The sequence below is a fragment of the Psammomys obesus genome, unplaced genomic scaffold (assembly GCF_907164565.1).
Source record: "Psammomys obesus unplaced genomic scaffold, mPsaObe1.curated_primary_1811, whole genome shotgun sequence".
NCBI lineage: Eukaryota > Metazoa > Chordata > Mammalia > Rodentia > Muridae > Psammomys > Psammomys obesus.
In genome coordinates this window covers 4,010,989-4,032,213 of record NW_026596131.1, presented here as the reverse complement: position 1 = coordinate 4,032,213, position 21,225 = coordinate 4,010,989, and the positions used below count along the sequence as shown (strand labels likewise).

The window sequence follows — 21,225 nt, the reverse complement described above, 5'->3', positions numbered from 1 at the left end:
GGGACTATAACCCAGGAGACATTATGGTGACGATTTACTGAAAGAATAGTGCTTATCAGAAGCTAGTTGAGAAATTCCATATAAACCTTAGTAGAAAACAAGAAGATGGAGTCTCTGTAAAACAAGAACATTAAGCCACTTGAAGAAAAAGATATAGAGAAAGAGCACACGTGAAGTTTTTGGCACTTGTTTGTTTGTTTGTTTGTTTGTTTGTTTAATGATGAATTGCTGTACACAGAGGCATGCAAGATACATAGAGGCCAGTAAATACAAATGCCAGCAAGGAAATGTAGATTTCAATACTCGCAGCAACAATCCAAAGAGGAGGTATAGGAAGGGCTGTCAGAGCTGCAGGGTGCAGGTGACTCGAGGAAACTGTGGAGATGGAAAAGAGCTTAATAAAAATGGAAGGCTGAGAGCAGGAGGTAGCTCGATCATTTTATCCTAGGGTAAGAGAAGAAAACTGGACAGAAAGGAGCAATGCTACCTAATAGATGTGTGTACACAGAGCAATCAAACAAGAAGGCATATACTCTACCTTGGCAAGACCAACAGAAAGGAGTACACAATTAAAGGACACGCTGGAAAACTTCAGTTACTAAGGGGAAACAAATGCCGTTCCTTCAGAATTATATGAGTTACAAGGGGAGAAAATCCGGGTTGGCTGAAGGCAAACTGAAGAGGTCAAAATGAAGTCAATGAAAAGCCCCACTTTGGGAAAGTCAAATCATATAAAATTATAACATGGCCAGAGATCCCAAACTCTGGGTAGTTTTATAGACACAGGACCAGAGATTAGAACAGAAGGCAGAGGGATTTAAGACAGGGCATGGTAGATTCTCCCTGATCTTGGTGGGGTGGGGGTTGTCAGAAAACACCATCTCATTCTCTGCTCTTATGATCAGAGAAAGGCTGGATAAAAATGTTTGGCGTGAATCTCTCAGGTGCGCAGTAGAATTCACACAGTGTCTATGTCTTCTACAGTTATGGGAATGATAAATACAAACAAAGCAGAGTGTAGCCAAACACTAAAATGAAGTGCCAAGGAGGCAAAAGGGGGGTGGCATTGGAAAAGCAGCCATTAAGTGGGGACTTTTAAGAGCGGGCTGGACTGGGGCAGCAGAGATGACTCAGTCAATAAAGTGCTTCTTGTGCCAGCATGAGAGCTGGAGGTCTGGTCCTCTATAAAAAGTCAGGCAGGCTGACTCAACACCTGTTAGCCCAGCAATGGGGACGCACAGACAGGTGGGTCGCTGGAGCTCCCTTCAGCTGAATCAGTGAGCCTAGATTTTCTGGGAGAGTCTCAAAAACTAAAGTGAAAATCAACAGCTTGCTGAGCTGAATAAAAAGGAGAAAGTGAGCTTTCCTGCTTCCTGACTGCAGACGCTGCCTCTGGGTTCCCCACTGTGAGGGACTGTCCCCTAAAACAGTGGGCCACAGCAAACCCTCTGTTTATGGAGCTGCCTTTGTCAGGTACCTCATCACAGCAATGAGAGCAGCAACAACTATAGATCCATAAACTACAAGCGTTGAGGAAACGCAGAGGTTTTCCAGGCAGTGGACATAGAGCTTACAGACAGATTCTAAGACATGTTGGAAATTTAAAACATTTTAAAACGTGGGCTTGTTGCAGGAACTAACAGGACCTTGAAGATGATAAAACAGATGCCCTGAGAACAGAGCCTGCTTATAAGTAAACAGAAGCATCCAGAACCAGTGAGAAAAGCAGGGTTCATTCCAGAGATGTTGTTGGGAAAGTTGTCTAAACGTTTGGAAGAAAAAAATAAACAAATAAATGAGATCTCTCCTCATGCTTTACACCAAAATAAATTTCAAATGGATTTGGAAGTTAAATATGAAAAAAAAGAAACAAAATAATGAAAGAAAACATAGGTGAATACTTAACTACTCTTGGAAAGGGCAGGGATTTCATAAGCCTAAAAGAAATGGAAAGAAAACATGTTGGTAGCTTTGACTATGTAAAAGGTTAAGCTTCTATGTGTTTCTAGAAGCCTACAGAATTAAATCTAAACTCAGAGTGTGACAAATAAGGAAAGGGACAGACCACTGTCACACACATCTGAACACTCCCTCTGACCAGTAAGAAACCTGTTTATTACCCTGTCAGAGTAATAAGTCAGAAAAAGACATTAAAATGGCTCCAAACCATAAGGAAAGACTGTTAAGCCTCAAAAAACCTCAAAAGAGTCAAACTCACAATGTTATTCTTTATTTTCCTCACTTTATCCTTAATGTGATTTTAGTAGGACTTTGGTACAACTTTTGGGGGAGCCGTTTGGCAATGTATCGCGTCTTGACTGGTTATTTTTTTTTCTTTTTATCTTTCACTCCACTTCTAAGAATGCAAGCTAAGAAGAAAAGCAGAAATTTATTTATGAAGATGATTAGTTGCTATGTTATATGCAAAGATGGGGAATTTTAAACCATGTAAATGTCCAAACCGAACATAGATTTAAAATCATTGCTCCAAAAGAGAATGCCAGACATTAATTTAAAAAAATCTTTATTAATTTTAATTAAGATGATATTTTATACTACCATAAAATAATATGAATTCTATAGAAAATAAGTATTGCAGGCAGGAGATATGGCTCAGTGACAAAGCACCCACCTAGCATGTACAAGGCCCTGGGCTTTCTCCTCAACACTACAGTCAATATCATATTATAAATGTCTTTACAGGAGAGCGACTGTCAGTCTACGTAACAATATGTTAACATCAATCCTTTCTTCTGTTGGAAGTGCAATTGCTTTTAATTCTCTCCTTTATACTTTATGTGTTTATATTATTGTATAATGACTATACATTGGGCCTACAAGACCCTTAAGCAGAAAATATTTCCAGGTACAGATAATAACCTATCTATTTTTTTAACTTTTATCAGTTATACTTTATTCACTTTGTATCCCCACATAAACCCCTCCCTCCTCCCCTCCTAGCCCCACCTTCCCTCTCCCTTCTTCGCACATGTCCCTCCCCAAGTCCACTGATAGGGGAGGTCCCCCTCTCCTTCCTTCTGATCTTAGTCTATCAAATCTCATCAGGAGTGCATTGTCATCTTCTGTGGCCTGGTAGGGCTGCACCCCCCTCAGGGGGAGGTGATCAAAGAGCAGGCCAATCAGTTTATGTCAGAGGCAGTCCCTCTTCCCATTACTATGGAAGCCACTTGGACACTGAACAGCCATGGGCTACACCTGTGTGTGTGTGCGGGGGGGGGGGGTTTCTAGGTTATCTCCATGCCTGGTACTTGGTTGGAGTAATAAATAACCTATTATCCCAGCACTTAGGAGGCTGCAGGAGGAGGCTGTGTTCAAAGGCAAACAGGGCTATATAGTAAGACTGTCTCAAAATCAAAGAAAGGAGATAGAGTAGGAAGAAAGGAGAAGAGAGGGAAAAGGAGAGAGAAGGGAAGAAGAGAGAGAGGAGAGCATGGACTATCTATTGAACACCATGCCCATTAAATTATTTGTTTAGCTGACTTTGATTGAGTAGTTGCTGGTTCATAATTTGGGGACACTGGGTTTCCTGGAGCAGAAATCCACCCTTATGACGACAGAACATCCTATGACTATGTTTTTAAACAAGGGACTTCTAAGTCCCTGGATTCAGGTTTGCTGTCATGCACGGTGGGAGGGGGTAGCTGAGCAGGTGTATTCTCAGCATCGCTCGGCGTCACCCTCGACTCTGGCAATAAGGAAACAAAGATCACAGAACTTGTGAGTCATTGTTTTGCTAACAGGAAAGAGATCAAATCAGAAGCTGTGCTCGTGTAAACAGACAGTATCAGCAAGCTTGACGCGGGGTGATTAGAGCAAACAGGGCAAGCCAGACAGCCGAGACCCATCGTGACCAGAGCATCGTCTGTTGATGCCTAAGCTACAATTGTTCTTTGCTAAAGATGCCTTTGCATCTTATTTCTTGAAACCCAGCGAAGTTTCACATGTAATGATTTGCCTAGAAACCTAGAGCAAACGGCTCTGTATGCCTTTTTTTTCCATGAAAACTAGCAATATATCCTATGCCCCCTTAGTCTTTGAGCGCTCTGAGAGTCTTCAAATCATTTTATGTCTTCTGGGAAAGCACTTGGCTCCTTTTGGCCTGGATTTAGCCTCCCTGGAAAAAGGCCTGTTTGGTTTTTCCCTTGTGCTGGAGTCCCTCCAAATGGATGCTCTGTGAACTGCAGCTTGAAGCACGAGGCTTGAAAAGCCTTGTCTGCAGTGGCTTCTGTCAGTCAGCAAGAATCCACTAGGCATTAGTGGCTTCTACCTTGCCCTATGTGAACCCTAGAGAGGAAGTGTTTAGTCCCTGTCTGCATGTTTCTGTCAGTCTGCAGAGCTGATAGGCAGGGCTAGGAGGAGGCTGGAAAGGGTTCCACAGTAGGGTTCCACAGTAGGGACAAGCGGAAATGAGGTAGCTAAAGCAAGGCTTGTGCTCCAGGTAGGGTGTGCCCAGGGATGGGATAGCATGAATCCAGAACCACGGGGCAAAGGTTGTATAGAGACTCATGTGTGTAGCAGATACTAACTAGAGCATGCATAGCAAGGTGCCGTGCTCAGGTGTTCAAAACCCAGCACTGGGGAGGCAGAGTAGGAGGATGGCAGGTTCAGGGCCAGCCTGGGCTACGTAGCAAGATTATGTCTCAAAAACAAAAACAGAAATAAAAAGCAAACAAAGTATTTGTTGAAGTAAATGGTGGGAGCCTTTGGTGATTATTGTTTATATATATAGTTATATAGTTATATTTAGTTTAATATCAGAATCCTCAAAAATACTGTAACCAGTGCCACTGAAGGGCTGGTGGGAAGTCCCTCGGTAGTACTTTGTTCTTGCTGCCTCTGGTCACATAGTCCTATCACCTTCCTCTGGTAGTCTGCAGTGTCAACTCTGCCTTGTCACTTGTTTGAAGAATCAGTTGCCTCTTCATGCTGGACAGAGCTGCCCGACACTGGGTGCCCATGCATGGAGGACCCAAGTTCACAGTAACGGAGAATGCGTTTGCCACCCTGGACTACTGTGTCCATTGCAATTCCCACCCAACATCAAGCCCCGACAGTTCCCCATTGTCTGGATCCCTCCCAACTCCCAGGTGGCTTTGCTCCATTCGGGCCTCTGTAGCAGGAACCGTGGTTTAGTTGTGACAGGAATCTGTGTCTCAGGCTGGGAGGAGCAGGATCAAGGCACTGGCAGCTGCCACATTATGCTGAGAACCCATTTCCTGGTTTTGAAATAATCCATTCTCATTGGGTCCTTGTGTGGTAGAAGGAGCTAGCAAGCTCCCTAAAATCTACTTTACAAAGGGCACAGATCCCATTTGTGAGGGGTCCATCCTCCTGACCTAATGACCTCTCTAAGCTCCACCTCTTGGTTCTACCGCCCAGGGATGAGAAATTACGGTGTATTAATTGAGTGGGGCCTTCCAAGCTGTAGTGTAAAATCCTCCCAGTCCCCAGGCAGAGAGGGACCAACCTGGGAGGACAATGTGCTCCCCAGGCCCGTAAGCTCTGCAGGGAATGAAGAGAGAAGTCAGCTACCGTGGACCTCAGAGAGCTGTTCTGGGCTCAGTCTACAAATATCCTCCAGCTAGGGCCCAAGAGTGTCCTCAAATGTCATAAAAAGTGTAATTTTGTGTTTTAAGTCACTTGGGGCTTAAGGAGACACCAAATGAGCTGGGATGACAGCATGCAAGCATGAGGGCCTGAGTTCGATCCCCCCAGAACCTATATAAGGGAAGAAAAGGCAAGGTGGTGGCATGTGCCTATAGTCCCAGTGCCGGGGATGTTGATACAAGTGAATCTCTGAGACTCACCAGCCCGGCCAGCCTTGCTTGTCAAGTCAGTGAGAGACCCTGACTCAAAATCACAAGGTTGATGGCATCTGAGGAGCAATAGCTAAGGTTGTCCTCCAGCACCCTCTACATGTATGTGTGTGCATGCAGAGAGAGAGAGCAAGAGAGAGAGTGTGTGTGTCTCAGGAAGTTTTAGGGCACCCTATTACCTAGAGTTGAAGCCTGCGTGCCTCAAGAATTGTAGCCTGAGAACTTCACTTCACTGTGCCCTCTCCTACGTGAACCAGCTGGAACCTGCTAGACCCTTTCCTCTACTGGAGCTCCCTGTGAACTCTCGACGACCTCTCGCTCTGAGCTTGGTTCTGCCACAGGGCCCCATTATGGTGTGCCCACCATACCCCTGACACGCCCCAGTTGTGTCAAGACTCGGCCCCTCTGCACCATTTAAGAGGCCGTGTCAGAATCCCCAAAACAGGGACCTTGCCTTATTGCTAGACAGCTGGACCACCCCCAAAGCGTCACATGGGAAGGGCATTCAGCAAATCCTGTTCCAGAAGCAATCTGTCACTCCACCAGCTTCCCTATCAGCATTTGCAGGGAGTTCTGTCTCCTGGCAGGGAACTGGCTCACATGCTGGAACTGGCAGCCTCTTAGAGACAGTTTCTCCTCAGCATCATCAGACGAAGCCCAAAGGAAAGGCGCAAACAAGCCTCAAGAACAGCATGTTCTTCCCAGCAACATGCCAGGAAAGCTGGGTTTGGAGAAAGCTGAGCACTCTGAGGTGTCCCTAGAGCCACATGTACCAAGTTGGCTGTCTAGGCTTCTCCCTCCTGACCCCATCCATTGGCCAGCTGGGATGCTTTTGAACAGATTCATTACCTGGAAGCAGAAGGCAGGTCAGCTATTGCCTCCCAGTGCTCCCGAGCACACGTTCTTTAAAAATTCCTGTTTCTGGAGTGGCTTGCAGTATAAAGAGTGGCCCATTGGTGCCTAATCTTACACACTGCTTGCTCATGGTTCCTAGGGAACTTAAGTGTGGGTCGTGGCCAAATCAGGTGCTTTGAGGAGGAGGAGGCTGTCTATCAGGCTTGTCCTGGAATACAGAGCAGGAAAAAAAGAAACAAGCACAAATGCGCATGAGATGAGGGTCTGAGTATGTGCAGGTCTGAACTCACTTTTGAGTCAGGGTCTTTCACTGTCCTGTAGCTCACTCATTGTCTAGACTGGCTGGCCAGTAAGCCTCGGGGATCTCGCTGTCTCTACCTCCCTCTAGGTTTGTGTTACAAGCAAATGCTAGCCCTCTGTTATCTTTTGCCCCTGTCTTCCAGGCACTGTTTGTCTGTGACTGAGTACATACGGGAACCTGGAGGAACCGATTCTCTTCAAGAGCAGCTAGGGCTTCCCCTGTGACCTCTGTGCTGTCAGTGCCAATATACGCTCTTCATCTGTGTCTCCGGGAAGACAGGGACTTTCTCGATTCAGTCCCTGTTGGTTCTGAAGCAGACACTATTAGAGCCCACTCGTAATCCAAACATTTTGTCAGTTTGGCAATTGAATCCCAGAAGCCACTAGGGTCACAACTCCAAGTCAGGTACTAGAGTCGCCTTTGCCGAGTTCGAGGTATCAACCAGACATGCAGTTCTATACTTTTTTTTTTTTTTTCATTCATCCAGGGGCAGCCCTGGATTGACCCTGATCCTGTTGTATGTATGTTCACTTGGCCCTCTGTGCTCTGCCCACTTTCACCCACCCCTCTAAAGAAGGGTATTTGGTCTTGTCTCTTCACCCTCATCTCATCCTAGCTGAGGCCAATTTCACCACCTCTTCTCTGGGACTGTATCTGTTCTGAGACAAGTGATGCTTGGGAATCTACAAAATTACAGGCCTGTCCAGGCTTGGCCCCTCATTAGCCTTATGCAGTGAACGCGTTACCCAGCCTCTTGTCTGGCCTTGGGTCCCAACAGCACAGCATCTTCTCACTGTAATGAGCTCAAGACAGTGGCTGCCACTTCATAATCTCTCCCAAAAGGCTGCTACCTCTACCACCATGATGTTTATTATCTTCTCAGACACCAGAGGACCAAGGACCTACATTCACCCTCAATCTCAGTACCTCATGCCTCTTCAGGCAGGCATGAGCTCTCACTACTTGCTCTCTCTCTCTCTCTCTCTCTCTCTCTCTCTCCGCTTTTCTCTTTTCTCTCTTCCCTCATTCCTTTTCTCCCTGACCCTCTCTTCCTCCTCTTTCCTCCTTAGGCACATATCTCTGCCTAAGCTCTGAAATTCTATCATGTTTCTCTGGTATTGAATTTATGTGCAAATGTGATCATATTTTCATAAGAAATCAATGGATAGGCCCGTGGTTTTTGAAAGGATAGTCTAAGCATTTGATCGTCATCCAAATAACTAATTTCCCGACTTGAAAGTCCTCTTTTGTTACAAAGATGTGATGCCTGGATTTGTCTGTCACCACCCTCTTCTCACCTGATATCACATGACTCCAGGGTCTTTGGATACTAAACTTCACCATTTTCTGTGTTCATCTGCCTACCCCCACTCTCTGAAAGTCTTGCGTTCACATCTGTTGCTGTTGGTGATCTCAAGCAACGAAAACTTGCTCTTGTTTTTCTGCTATGTCAGAGAACATGATTTTTGCTTACACACGGTGAGGAGTGGGGTTATAGAATTTGTTTGCTCTTGTTTTCAACTGTTGGACAGGGGTGGGTGTGGGAGGCCTCCATTGGGTCAGCTGGAGGGGAACAATCCTGGCTTTTACAGTGAGTCTGTGTTTTAAGCCTTTGTCCTTTCTGTTGGCTTGTAAGCAGAAGCCATGAACAAGGGCGCTCTCAGAAGGGGAGAAAAAAAGCAGCAAAAAAATAGAGAATTATTTTCTAAAGCAAAACAGATCATTTAAAGGGCTGACTTGTCGTTGAACTCAGAGGCAGTTGATCTTTGTGCATAGCCAAACAATGTCCCTCTGTAGCTATGAACCCTGAGTGGGCAGGGTTACTGCTGGTCAGCGCTGACACATCCAGGCTGCAGGCAAGAGGATGCAGCTGTGTGCTCCACACAGCCTCTAATTCATGTGCCTGTGGATGGAGCCTCGGGAGCCCCGTGTGCTTCCACTCTGACCTGTTCCCAGCCATGGTGCCCCACGGCAACCCCAGAGTGAGTTTAAAATCCAGAAGGATGCCAAGAGGTGGGAGAGCATGCTGGGTACATTCTATGGGGTTGGCCTCCCTCTGGCCTCTACACTGGCTGATATAGTCATAAATGTTGGTTTCATCATTTGTACTTCATAATTCACACTGCACAGAGCCTTTGAACTAAGAGGTCATCTGGAACTTTCACTGATGGATTAAGAAGTGCATTGATTTTTTTTTTTTAATCCCACATTATTTTGGAACACTTGGGAGCTGAGTATTCCAGCCTTACCCTGTAGCCTGGAAATTCCAGGCTTGTACATCTGTCTCTTTCCTGTTGTTAGGTGAAGGGGGAGGGGGTGTTGGCATGCATGCCTAGGTATGTGTGGACATGTATGTATAGAGGCTAGAGGTCAGCTTTGGGTATCCAGAGGCTACACCCATCTTCCTTTTTGTGATAACGCCTTTCATTGGCCTGAGACTCACTGAGTAGGCTAGGCTGGCAAGACCTAGGTACTCTGCTGTCTCCACTTCCACAGCACTGGGGTTATAAGCGTGCCTTGCCATGCCTGGGTTTTATTTGTTGTTGCTGTTTTCTTTTCTTTTCTTTTTCTCACATGGATTCTGGAGGAACCAACCTCAGGTCCTCATGCGTGTGTTATGGCTTGAGCCATCTCCCCAGCTCCAATATACTTAGTTTCTTCATCCTGAAGAAACAGCCTGGCTTCTTGGTTCAAACAAGAGGCCTGGGTGACGGTGGTGGCAGCAATGACAATGATGCCAGTTATTCGAAGAGCAAATACTGGCTCAATATCAACACTCTTGTGAGAACAGCAGCAACGTGACACCATAGTCCAGGTACTCTTCACAGCATTTTACGTGTGACAATGCATTTAATTTTCACAGTCACCCCCCGTGTGACAGACAGATAAACTGGCTGAGCGATTGGATAACTTGTCTGAGACCAAAAAGCTAATGGTGACAGGCAAAAATGTAACCCCAGAATGGGGTCTTGTCACTGTGCCCATGGGAGTCAGACATGCCTGATGCAGCTGTTCAAGCAGCTTGTGTCTCATTGTTCCCTGAACATTCTGGGGTGCTCATCAGACCCTAATCTGACTCCGGTCTATGGGGAGCAGCTCACTTATATCAGAGAAAGCCTGGTGACGTCACCCCCACCTGTTGGCCTGCCTGCCCGAGTCCTTGCCTCTTCTTTCTCCTTATCTAGCAGAACCTGAGCAAAATCACTGGCCTGTGGCTAAGGCTTGTGCTCCATTCTTTCTTCTGAGACAATGCCTCAATTTCTTTTCCTGTTACTATGATAAGGAAACAAGGCTTTGTTTTAGCTCACAGTTCAAGGGATTATCAGTCGTGGTGGGAAGTCAAGGCAGCAAGAGCTTGAACCAGGTGCCCAGTTCCCTTTCTTCATCGCCACAGCCCAGGAGACAGTGCAAGCACAGGTCTTCCCATCTTAATTGACATAGCTAAGATAACAGCAGAGACATGCCATCCTTCAGATGAATCCAGGTCCTGTCAACTCAAATATTGACATTAACCATCAGCTCGAGGTGCTAATTCCAGTCCCATGTGGCCACACAGTCCTCCAATCTGGTGAGACTGCTCCTCTGCCCCTCTCTCTCCTCACTCCTGAACATTTACATAGAACACGCATGCTCTGGGCTCAGCCACGGGAACCAGGCAGTTCACATGGGTAGTTCTCAAGCCCCCAAACCCTTTTTGAATATGCCCTATCTAGAAATTATGTCTCACCTTATCCAGAAATGATATAACCTCTGTCCCAATGCTTGGTTTCCTCAACGTTGGGCTTGAGAGTCTATAATTTCAGAACAGCCACCTCCAGGCAAAAAGCATGAATATAATTAACAGTTTACATTTCTGCTAGCGTCCTGGAATGGCAGGAAAGACTTCCCGTTCTGAAATGGCCAATACCATGGCACAGATGAGTTTCTTCAGCAAGTGTATCAATGGCTGTAAAACTGTTAATGAGCTTTGAGGAGACAGGTTTCTTACAGGGTTCCTCACCAGGGCTTTGGGCCCATTTGTGCAGACCCTAGGGAGCACAGTTAGTGATTCTGCAGGTTACGCACAGGGGAGAGGCGTGTCTGCACTGTAGGTGTGGGGACTGCTCTTGGGAACTTAGTTAGCGTGGCAGGCCTTGAGTGGAGGGTTTCTTGGGAATCTAGAGGTCAAAGGTCAACACTGAGTGTCTTCCTCAACCACTCTCCACCTTGTTTTTTAAATTAATTGTTTTTTAATTGTGTGCATGTATCTTTGGGTGGTTATGTGCATGTGAGAGATCAGAGGAATCAGCTCTCTCTGGAGCTGGATGTACACATGGCGGTGAGCTGCCTGCTGTTGGTTCCGGTAATTGCCAGGCCCAGCTTCTCCACTGGTGTTAGGGACTAAACTCGGTTCTTTGTGCTTGCATACAAGCACCTCACTGACTAAGCCATCTCCACAGCTTTCATGGACAGACTTTCTTAAATTGAGCCAGGTGGTGGAGCACACCTTTAATCTTAGCGCTCGGGAGACTGAGACAGGCAGATCTCTGTGAGTTCAAGACCAGCCTATTCTACATAGTGAGTTCTAGACTAGTGAGGTGTGCATAGTATGGCCCTAACCCTATCTAAAAAACAAGCAAAAAACAACATTCAGAAAGAAAAAAAAACAACAAATTTCATTCTCTATAGTTGGCTTATCAAAGGGGCATGATTTGCTACTTTTCTATTTTAATTCTGTGGATAAAAACTGGTTCTGTTAGAAATGAAAGACAAAAGAGGAACCGCGAGGTCTTTGCTGAGACTGTCCTTCAACCCGTCACTGTGGGATGCTCTACATCCCTAACAAAGGCAGAATGTCCTTTTTCCCACTGTGCTTCCTGTGGGGGGCGGGGGGGGTAACACTGGGAACATGGACTATTGGTGGCTTGAGAAGGTTTCTGAAGGTTCTGAGCTGACATTAAAAGTATTAAATTATACGATGAGGAAGCGAGGCTGTCTCCATTTCCTTTTCATCTCCACTGTAATGCAGGGGAGGCTAGACTATCCTTAACATGCTCACACTTAATTTCCTCTTTGTAGCCTGGAGAAAGCAGGCCTCTGCCACTGCGTCCAGCTAGAAACACACCACACAGATTTTCATTGCGCTCAATCTCATGGGAACTATGTAAAGCCAACAATCCTGGTTTTTCATTTCCTATATCTTGAGCAAATTTCCTATACTTTGAGCAAAATATGGGTGATGCTCAGAGTGTGCATATGATGGCCGGAGCACTAGCAGGCCATCAAACCTTCTGACCTGGGAGCCTGGAAAAGCCCAAATACCTGGGCCTCAACACACCAAATGGGCTTAAATGTCTTACCCATAGCCACAAATAGGCAGAACCAGAAGGCATAGATGGGCATCCTGAATTCCGAGCAGATGGACCTCCCGGTTGCATCTATTTCACGTGCCCCGCCTGCGATGAATAACAGAACGCTGCTTTCCCACCACAATAAGAAATTGAAATTTGGACTCTCCGTCTGCTTCAGTGACATTTGGAATCAATAACTCTTTTTATTTTCAGCTTAGATGATAATATCTCAGCAGGAAACCAGAGGCTCTAAGTCCCATCAAGATCCCAGCTCATCACCATTCAGAAAAGATTGGCCTTAAGTGAGTCTATTCACTGACAGGCAGTGAATGGAAAATATGAAAGTGGGTGTCGTGGTCATTCTGCAAGTGGCAGGAGGCCACCCTGGAACTCTTGGTGGCCCTGATGAGATCCCTCACTCCCTTCTGGGATATGACCTTCTGCAGTCTACAGCATCAGACTTTCTAAGCATTTTCACAGCCTCCCTCTAGAACTCAATGAGAGAGGCATGTGGCCCCTTTGTATTGCTCTCGGGACTTGTACTTCTCCCTCCCATCTTTTATCTTTCACGATGCTGGAGTTTGGTGTCGCTGGAGATTAGGCCTCCTGTACCTCATTAATCAAACCTTGGAGTCCCACGTGGCTTCTCGAGGGGCTGAGTCCTGGAAGAACTCTGACTCCGTTTAGATTTTGTAAATGGTTCATGGAGACAAGTCTAAGATGCTGTACCTGACCCAGGAAACACTGAGGAAGAGGGGCCTAAAGATAGGCCAGAGCACAGAAGTCTGCTGTGAGACGGTGGCTTCTGTAGATGAGAGGGACATTCATCTACAATGGAGAGAGAAAGAGTTGAAATAATGTAAATACTATACTCATATATGAAGTTCTCAAAAAAAAATAAGTGATTAAAAATAAGTGATAGTTTTAAATATGCCCAGGATATTGTGAACATTCACACAATGCAAACATTTCTCCCTCTCTACAAGTTCCCTGGCTACACAAGATACTTCATATACATTATTTTATTTCATTTCCTTTTTCTTACAAGTTTACATCACCAGAATTACAGCCCTATACATCTTCCCAGTTAAAGAAGTGGGTTTGGGGACTTCAGCCCCAAGGCTCAGGGTTACACAGTGAAGGATGAGAGCTATGGAGCTGCAGGGCTCTGTCTGCCCTGAAGCTGAGTGGGGCTAGATGGAACCTCATGGAAGAAATGCTCCGGAAGCCCAGGGGCATTGTGGGGAAGACTGCCTCTGCTTCTCTGTAGCCTGCCAACCTCACCTGACCCCAGACCATCTGAACACGGTACCCACTGTCACATTCTTATGTCAAAGCTGCTGGGTGGGAAAGACTGTAGGCTGTAGGCCAGCAGGAGTCAGCACACGATGGGATCACAAACTAGCACAGCCAACGCTTGACTTTGATGTTTGCTTGTAGCGACACGCTGCCACATTTGTGTCTAAAGACGCAGCGTCTTTAGCATGTCTCCATGCTTTAGCATCTCTCCTCTGTTTCCTGCCCTCTGCCAGCTCCAGGAACTTCTGAATTTCTTCTGTAGTTCTCCATAATCAATACATACCGATGATCTGTGCTCGTGGGCCGTAGCTCTTCTGGCGGTATAAACTGGTTTTTCAACTTTTGCATACCGTGGAGGCTTGATCTCTGGACCCTCCTGGAATTCTGATTCAGTAAACGATGTTAACACTACAGGTCCAGGGGCCATTCTAGGAGAACCTATGTAGTAGAGTCTCCACACAGCTGGATGTGTATGATCATACATGACCAGTGAAAGGCTCTGATGGAAAGACATTTGCCTCATCAGAAAGATGCCTTTTGAGGACAGCAAGGACGATGTACTGCAACACACAGAGACTTATGACCTCTGTCATCATCACAGACACTGACTTGTTGCATTGACATGCAGTGGCTTTAGACCACTAGCTCCATCTAAGAGCATGTTCACCGGTGGGAAGGAAGTGGCTTTTCTTTGTAATCATGTGTTGATTCCCATGTCATTGCTTCTTGGGCCAGAATAAGCACTAGGGCCACCTGTGGGTTCTGTTAAAGTGAGGATTCGAAGTTTGTGATTTTGAGGTGAGGAAGAAGACGCTGCCCTGGGAATGAGCTCCTGGGTGATGGTTGATGTACATTGGATAGAACTCCTGAATCCCAAGCTTAATTCTCAGTGGTTCCTAACTGAGCCATGGTGGCACACGCCTTTAATCCCAGCACACAGGAGGCAGAGGCAGGAAGAGCTCAAGGCCAGCATGGAATACAGGGTGAATTCAGGATCTTTTAAAGACCAGTTGTTGGGCCATCTCCCTAGTTCATTCTAATTTAATTCTGAGTTTTAAAACTTTAGCTCCTTTCTCAAGGGATTCCAAGGTACACCCAGAGTTGGGATCTGCTAGATTTTATGAAGAAAAATGATAACACTTTGTAGACACTGAATTGCATGTTAGCACCATGGGCCACGGCCAGCTGGTCGCCCAAATGGAGCAAGGGTCCCCTTTCCCTGCAGAAAGCTAGGTCGCTTAGCAGTCTTGTTAAGATGCATGTTCTGCTTCCGTAGGTCTGAATGGGACCCAGGTTTGGGCATTTCTATTAGGACTGGAATGTGCTACCTGTTGTTAGTTTAGGCTGATGCTAAGCCTGGAGGCCCCCATGGCACCAACTGACTGTCAGTGATCGACAACCTTATATTGAGTGACTCGGGCTTCTGATTAATCTCGTCTCCCAGACAGCATCTTCTTTTCAGGAGAAGGATTGAAACAGGGCCTCATGTCGGCCTGGATGGTCTCAAACTTGTTACATAGCCATGGGCCATCTTGTACCTCCGCCTTCCAAGCACTGAGATTTCAGGCATGTGCCACAGACACTACCTTGTCGGTCTCTGACTCAGCATGGTGTCAACACCAATGGTGGTCCATGCAGGTCAGTGTTCCTTTCTTATAATTTGTTTTTTTCTTTTTCTCTTCACAGTACGAGATGCAAAGAATCTAATCCCTATGGATCCCAATGGTCTCTCGGACCCTTATGTGAAGCTGAAGCTTATTCCTGACCCCAAGAATGAAAGCAAGCAGAAGACCAAAACCATCCGCTCCACACTGAATCCTCAGTGGAACGAGTCCTTCACGTTGTAAGTGCTTCTCCCTGCCCTGTGATAAGCTCTGCCCCCACACACCACACACTTCCCACCCCATTGTTAGAGACAATTGGAGGGGTGACAGATATCTCTAGGTAAAGGCTGCCATCACCTCTGTTTGATAGTGGCTTGGTTTACCAGGGTTTATGTAAAATGCAAACCCCAAATTACCATTTCCCGCTCTGTAACAAACCTGTAAGATATGTTCCATTACTTGATGGACTTAGTTCTTTTAAGAGCTAGGAGAGGATATAAAGCAAGAACTTAACAATTTTTGCGCATGGAGCAGCGAATGCATGGTGTAGAAAGTACTACTGCTACAGAAAAAAGGAAGATAGACTCACCTCTAAGCAGGGAAAAGTTCCTGAAGGAGGTGACCCTTGAGCTTGGTTTAGAATACTGGCATTCCAAAACAGAGATGAAGGAAAGGAAAGAATGGTAAGAGAGAATAAAGAATAGTGAGGGATCACACAGCAGGGAGCACAAAAGGTTCCCCATGGCTACACACGCAGGAAGCACTTCCTCTGTGAGGAAAGATGTCTGTCGGAGCCACTGAGCTCTGCTCTGAAAGGGCCAGAAAGTCTCCAATTTAGACACTGTGGCTCATGCAGTCTCTGCTGCCAAAGCAGCCACAGATCATACATAAACAAATAGCCAAGGCTATGTCCTAATAAAACTTTATTTGTATTCTTTCTGTGTAAACAAATTGTTCAAAGCTGTGTTCTAATAAAGTTTTATTTATATAAATAAGCAGTGAGTTTCCAGAGGTGAGTGTTTACTGATTCTTGATCTAGATAGGGCTTTTGTAGCTAGCTAGTATGAAAGGCTGAGATCCTTTTGGCACAAGAGGGAAATTGAAGGTACTGTCAATTTCAGGCACAAGCTGTGGGCATGTTGTTTTCTTCCAAGTCAATTGAGATGACTTAGTGTATTGTGTATGCATTTGTCTTCATAGCAAATTAAAACCTTCAGACAAAGACCGACGACTGTCTGTAGAAATCTGGGACTGGGATCGAACGACACGGAATGACTTCATGGGCTCCCTTTCCTTTGGTGTCTCAGAGCTGATGAAGATGCCAGCCAGTGGATGGTAAGGAAGCCCTCGAGACCCATCATGTCTCCAAACCCCAGGGCGGCTGAGGGAAGCCAAGAACAGACTGGCTCTTGCCCACCACTCCCCATTGGGTTCTGGCTGAGGTCTCTATAGAGTCATCTCTCCAACAGCCTGACTAGAAGCTGAGGGAAAGGAGCCACTCACTGGCCCTTACCCTCCCTTCTCCCCCTGTGTTTGAAGGTACAAGTTGCTCAACCAAGAAGAGGGCGAATACTACAATGTGCCCATTCCAGAAGGTGATGAAGAAGGGAACGTGGAGCTCAGGCAGAAGTTTGAGGTGAGGATTCCTGTGAAGCCATGGGCAGGAAATTGTCTTTCCTCTGTGTTACAAAACATGTCTTCAGGAAGGGCCTGATTCTTGTCATTCCACTTGGGGAGCACAAAGCAATTTTCATGATAACCCTTGTTTACTTCATTTAATAACGCAAATGTTATATGTAACTGTTTTCATTTGCAAGCTGTTGACATTCTGTGCGTCTGGTCCTTTGGAGACTGAAGACTGGTAATAGCGCAGAGGTGAGAGCATGATTGATTTCTGCATAAGAAAATGGTTTGTGCAACATTGGGATGACAGCAAGGTTGTGAATGCAATCTCCTCTCTCAGAGAAGGGCTGTGTGCCTCCGAGGGGATTTCCTAGGGAGAAATTTGCCTATAGTTACTGACCATCCCAGTATCTGGAAAAAAAGAATTCCTTATAGAAAGCAAAATTGTCCTGATTTTCTTCTGTGGGATGAGCTCCAGCAGACGCTCCTGTTTATTATTCTTTATAATTCTTTTATTTTTATATTTTTTTATTTGCCTTCGGTTAGCCAAGGCAGACTCCTGCTCTCATTCTGAGTAGACTTGTGTGTTTGCCTTCTGTCCTGGGTTCATTTGCCCTCTTTCTCCTTCCTTCCTCTGCTTTCCCTCCTCTTCTTTTTCTCTATTGCTTTCCATCTATCTCAGCTCATCATCTCTCTAAACCCCTGCCTTAGGACCCCAGCCACCATCTCTACTGCTCTCTGTTTCTCTAATTACTTAGCACCTGACCATTTGATCAGTTTATTAAATGGTCTGATAATCTTTATCTGATAATCTTTCTCTATAGACTACACAGTATTCCCTGGAAATCAGAATTCCTAAAGCAACCGAAAGACAGCGACACACACACACACACACACACACACACACACACACACACGAATATATAAATAGTGAGTTTTTCCTAAAACACTGAAATAAATGGGTGCTGATGGTCCTTAGCAGGGTTATGTTGTTGCCAAAAGAAAGAATATGTCAGATGGGCTGAATTCCAAAGGATAGAAAATTGCTCAAATTACTTCCACCTTCAAGCTGATGATATTTGGTGAAAGAAGTCAGTGGGAATACTGAAGGTCAGGCTGCCAGGTTCCGTGGCTCCTGGAAGCATAAATGATTGAAATAATGACTTTATTTAAAGTCATGAGTACTTTAAATAAATGACACGTAACAGCAGACACCCAGGCCGGTGAAATAGAAGGGAGAAATGGGGAGTTTGAACCTACCTAAAAATGGCAACCAGACTGGGGACATTGCTCAGTAGTAGAGTGCTTGCTTAGCATTCCCAAAGCCTCGGGATCTGTCCCCATTACCACAAAAATAGAAAAACAGAAGTGACGGTTCCTGTTTCTCAGGGCCATGTGGTCTTGGTCAACACACAAGGAAGCCCACGCTGCCATGTCTCTAGTTCTTTAAGAGAAGGCAAAAGTCCCGCTCTTTCTATATGACATGTTCTTGTTTCTTCTCATGTTGACAGCCAATTAAAACTCACAGTTCTGTGTGGGTCAAGCATGTATCTATTGCTTTCAACTCAGATAAGAGCTATCTGGTGATAATCAGCCCACAGACTCTACTACGAAAAACTACAGGAGCTGGGGCTGGAGCAGAGGCTCCGTGGTTAAGAGCACTCTTCCAGAGGCCCACAGTTCGGTTCCCAGCACCCATGTCAGGCAGTTCACAACCACCTGTGACTCCAGCTCCAAGCCATGCATTAATGTGCACCCAAACAGAAACAGCCATGTAAATCTTTAAACCTACAGGAGAGACCACAAATGACAGAAAGTATATGTCTAGACATGGGGAAACGAGGTTCTTATGATCTCTAAGGGAGTCTAATGCAAACCTGGAAGTCGGAATTTGCTAAGCTCAGCCCTCCCTACCTCCACCCTTCCCTTTTATTTCACCTGCTTCGTTGTCTGCCTCCACCCCAGCCCTAGATAGGACACCCTGGTCCTACACTATCTCTCCAGACAGACCTCCCAGACACCCTTCCCAATGTCACCCACCCCTGTGACGGATGGATCCTTCTGGAAGGAGTTTTGGGACACTGGGTGCCTCTCTCAGGCGGGGCAGAAACCGGCCATGCTCTACCGACTCTCACACCCCAAGTTTGTCGTGTCGCTCTTCAGATTCATGAGCCAGTTCACACTGTTGGAGCTTCACAGGCATGTCACTGAGGCAACTAATCTGAAACCGCCTTGTTGATAGAGAAATACTGACCCGCTGTGGTGCTTCATTTCCATGGCTTCCTGGAGTGTTAGCTTCCTGTGTCTCTGAGCCATGGGTCCACCACATTACCAATGTCAGCAGTTCCAAGTTAAATATTCTAGGTAGACATTATAGGCTGGAGGGCTTGAGGCCAAAAGCGAGGCATGACTCTTGGAGACGGAGACAATGTGCTGTCTGTCACCATCTCCCTGCTAGGAGAGCTGGGCTTGACAGGAGAGCACTAGCCCGAGGCCACAAAGTCTCACAGGGGAGAGGGGAGGTCCTCAGTGGTTGGGTGCAGTGGATACCAATCCTCTGATCCCATGCCTAGACAGAACACCTGCATGAACGACACCCCACTATTTCCTTTGCACATCCTTTGGCTTTGTTTCCTGGATTTTCCTCAGATGGTGTCTGCTCCTTTGCCAAGTGTTTTGCCAATATTACAGCCGGAGATGAGGGAGAAGGCAGTAGCTGGTGGAATCAGAAGGATGCTGGGATTCCACGGCATCTTCTGCGGTGTGTTTAACTGGACTCGTCTGGTGTGACCTCAGGCAGGCACACAGTCCTGTAGTGGTTCTGTGCTCAGGTCTATGTGTGTGAGGGTCGCAATCCTTCCCGCAGTGCTCACTGTTCGCAAGGCATGCACTAGGGCAGAAAAAGCAGATCTTCAGGGTGGCTGGCCAGCCTTTCTAAACAGCATGTAAGTCGGCGTCAGGATGTAGTTTGGGAGCTTTAACCCCCACCACATTATTCCTTCTCTATTCCTAGACCCATTGCTGACAGCATCCCTCAGTACCCCTCGGCTCACATAAGCTGACAGCCATCTGTCCATCTCCCATGCATTCTTTCTGCTATGACCCTTGAGCTGCATACAAGTTCAATGCTGAGTTGTCACTGGCTGAAGCCCAACGCAATTGCTGGTCCTCCCAGAAGCCTCATGTCTCAGGGGCCTCTCGCAGTATCTAGAGCAAGGAGATCCAACCTTTTGACATAATGTTGAATCTACAATACCTTGGGCCTGATCCGCAGCCATCCTGGGCTGCAGCATGGCTTGTAGGCCATGCTGGTAGTTTTTCTGTCCTTGTCTGCCTCCCAAGTGCTGGGATTATAGCTATGTAATCTCGTCATACCCAGGCATCTCTGTGCCTGGTATCAACAAGCTGTGCTTTCACAGCCTTCCCTAAGACATCAAAAGTCACTCAGTCTAAAAAAAATAAAAGAAATCAAATGAGCACTGACAGCTCTATCCACCATTATCCATCAGATAATTAGATGGATTTTTTTTTCATATTTAAACTGTTGATTCTAGGATCTTGGCAAACAGAATCATCAGCAAGTGTAGCTGTTAGAAACCAAGGAAAAATTCCAGGATGGCTGGAAAAGCCCATGCTCCTTCCTACAGGTTCTATTGGAGCATTTCATCTTCCCAAAAGACAACACAAACCAGGACCTTGACCACAATATTCAGAGCAAGTATCTCTGTGGCCCTTTAATCTGGTCTATGTTTGTCTTCGGATAAAGCACACATAGTCCCTGATGTCACAAACTGAATTACATGTCTTTTCATTTGTTCAGTAAGTAAGGCTCCAGCAGCGACCAGAACAAATAGCCCTTCTTCCCATGGAGTTTGTCTTCCATGCCCGTGGGCCCAGAGATGTCGTAGGGAAGTTACTGAGAAATAGACACAATATAACACCTTCTACTGCTTTGCACTTCTGCAAAGCCTCCTATAGAGGCTAAGCATAGCCAGGTATTCCTAAATTTCCTCCCAAGCCTGGGTCTCTGCTCCTACTGCAGGCTAACGGTCAGTGCTAAGCTGGGGAGGAGGTCCCAAGGATGGGTTGCCTCTGGCTTAGCAAGTCTTCCCTGTAGAAGTCAGCCAGTGTCTGCAGGTCACAAAGTGTCTATTGTAATGTTTAGTGCAGCGCTGCAGCATGATAAGCACCTGCTGACAATGCGTAATAAATGAAACTGTGTTTCAATAAAGTTTTATTTAAAAACAAGTAGCAAAAAAATAAATAAATAAAAACAAGTAGCAGACCACCTTTATACAGAAGCCGTGGTTTACTGACTTCTGGTTCAGACTAAGGACTCTGGAATCAAATCCTGATCTTACCAGCTTTTAACAGCA

The 21,225-nt window shown here is 46.0% G+C and overlaps 1 protein-coding gene across 1 annotated transcript in view; it reads left to right on the top strand.

The window, feature by feature from the left end:
- Prkca (protein kinase C alpha) overlaps positions 1 to 21,225 on the top strand; it is a 383,669-nt gene that overhangs the window by 289,673 nt on the left and 72,771 nt on the right. Inside the window, exons 6-8 of the mRNA XM_055592063.1 lie at positions 15,309 to 15,465; positions 16,427 to 16,561; positions 16,766 to 16,862. Of these exons, the coding sequence (XP_055448038.1) occupies positions 15,309 to 15,465; positions 16,427 to 16,561; positions 16,766 to 16,862 (389 nt within the window). The remainder of the gene's footprint in view (positions 1 to 15,308; positions 15,466 to 16,426; positions 16,562 to 16,765; positions 16,863 to 21,225) is intronic.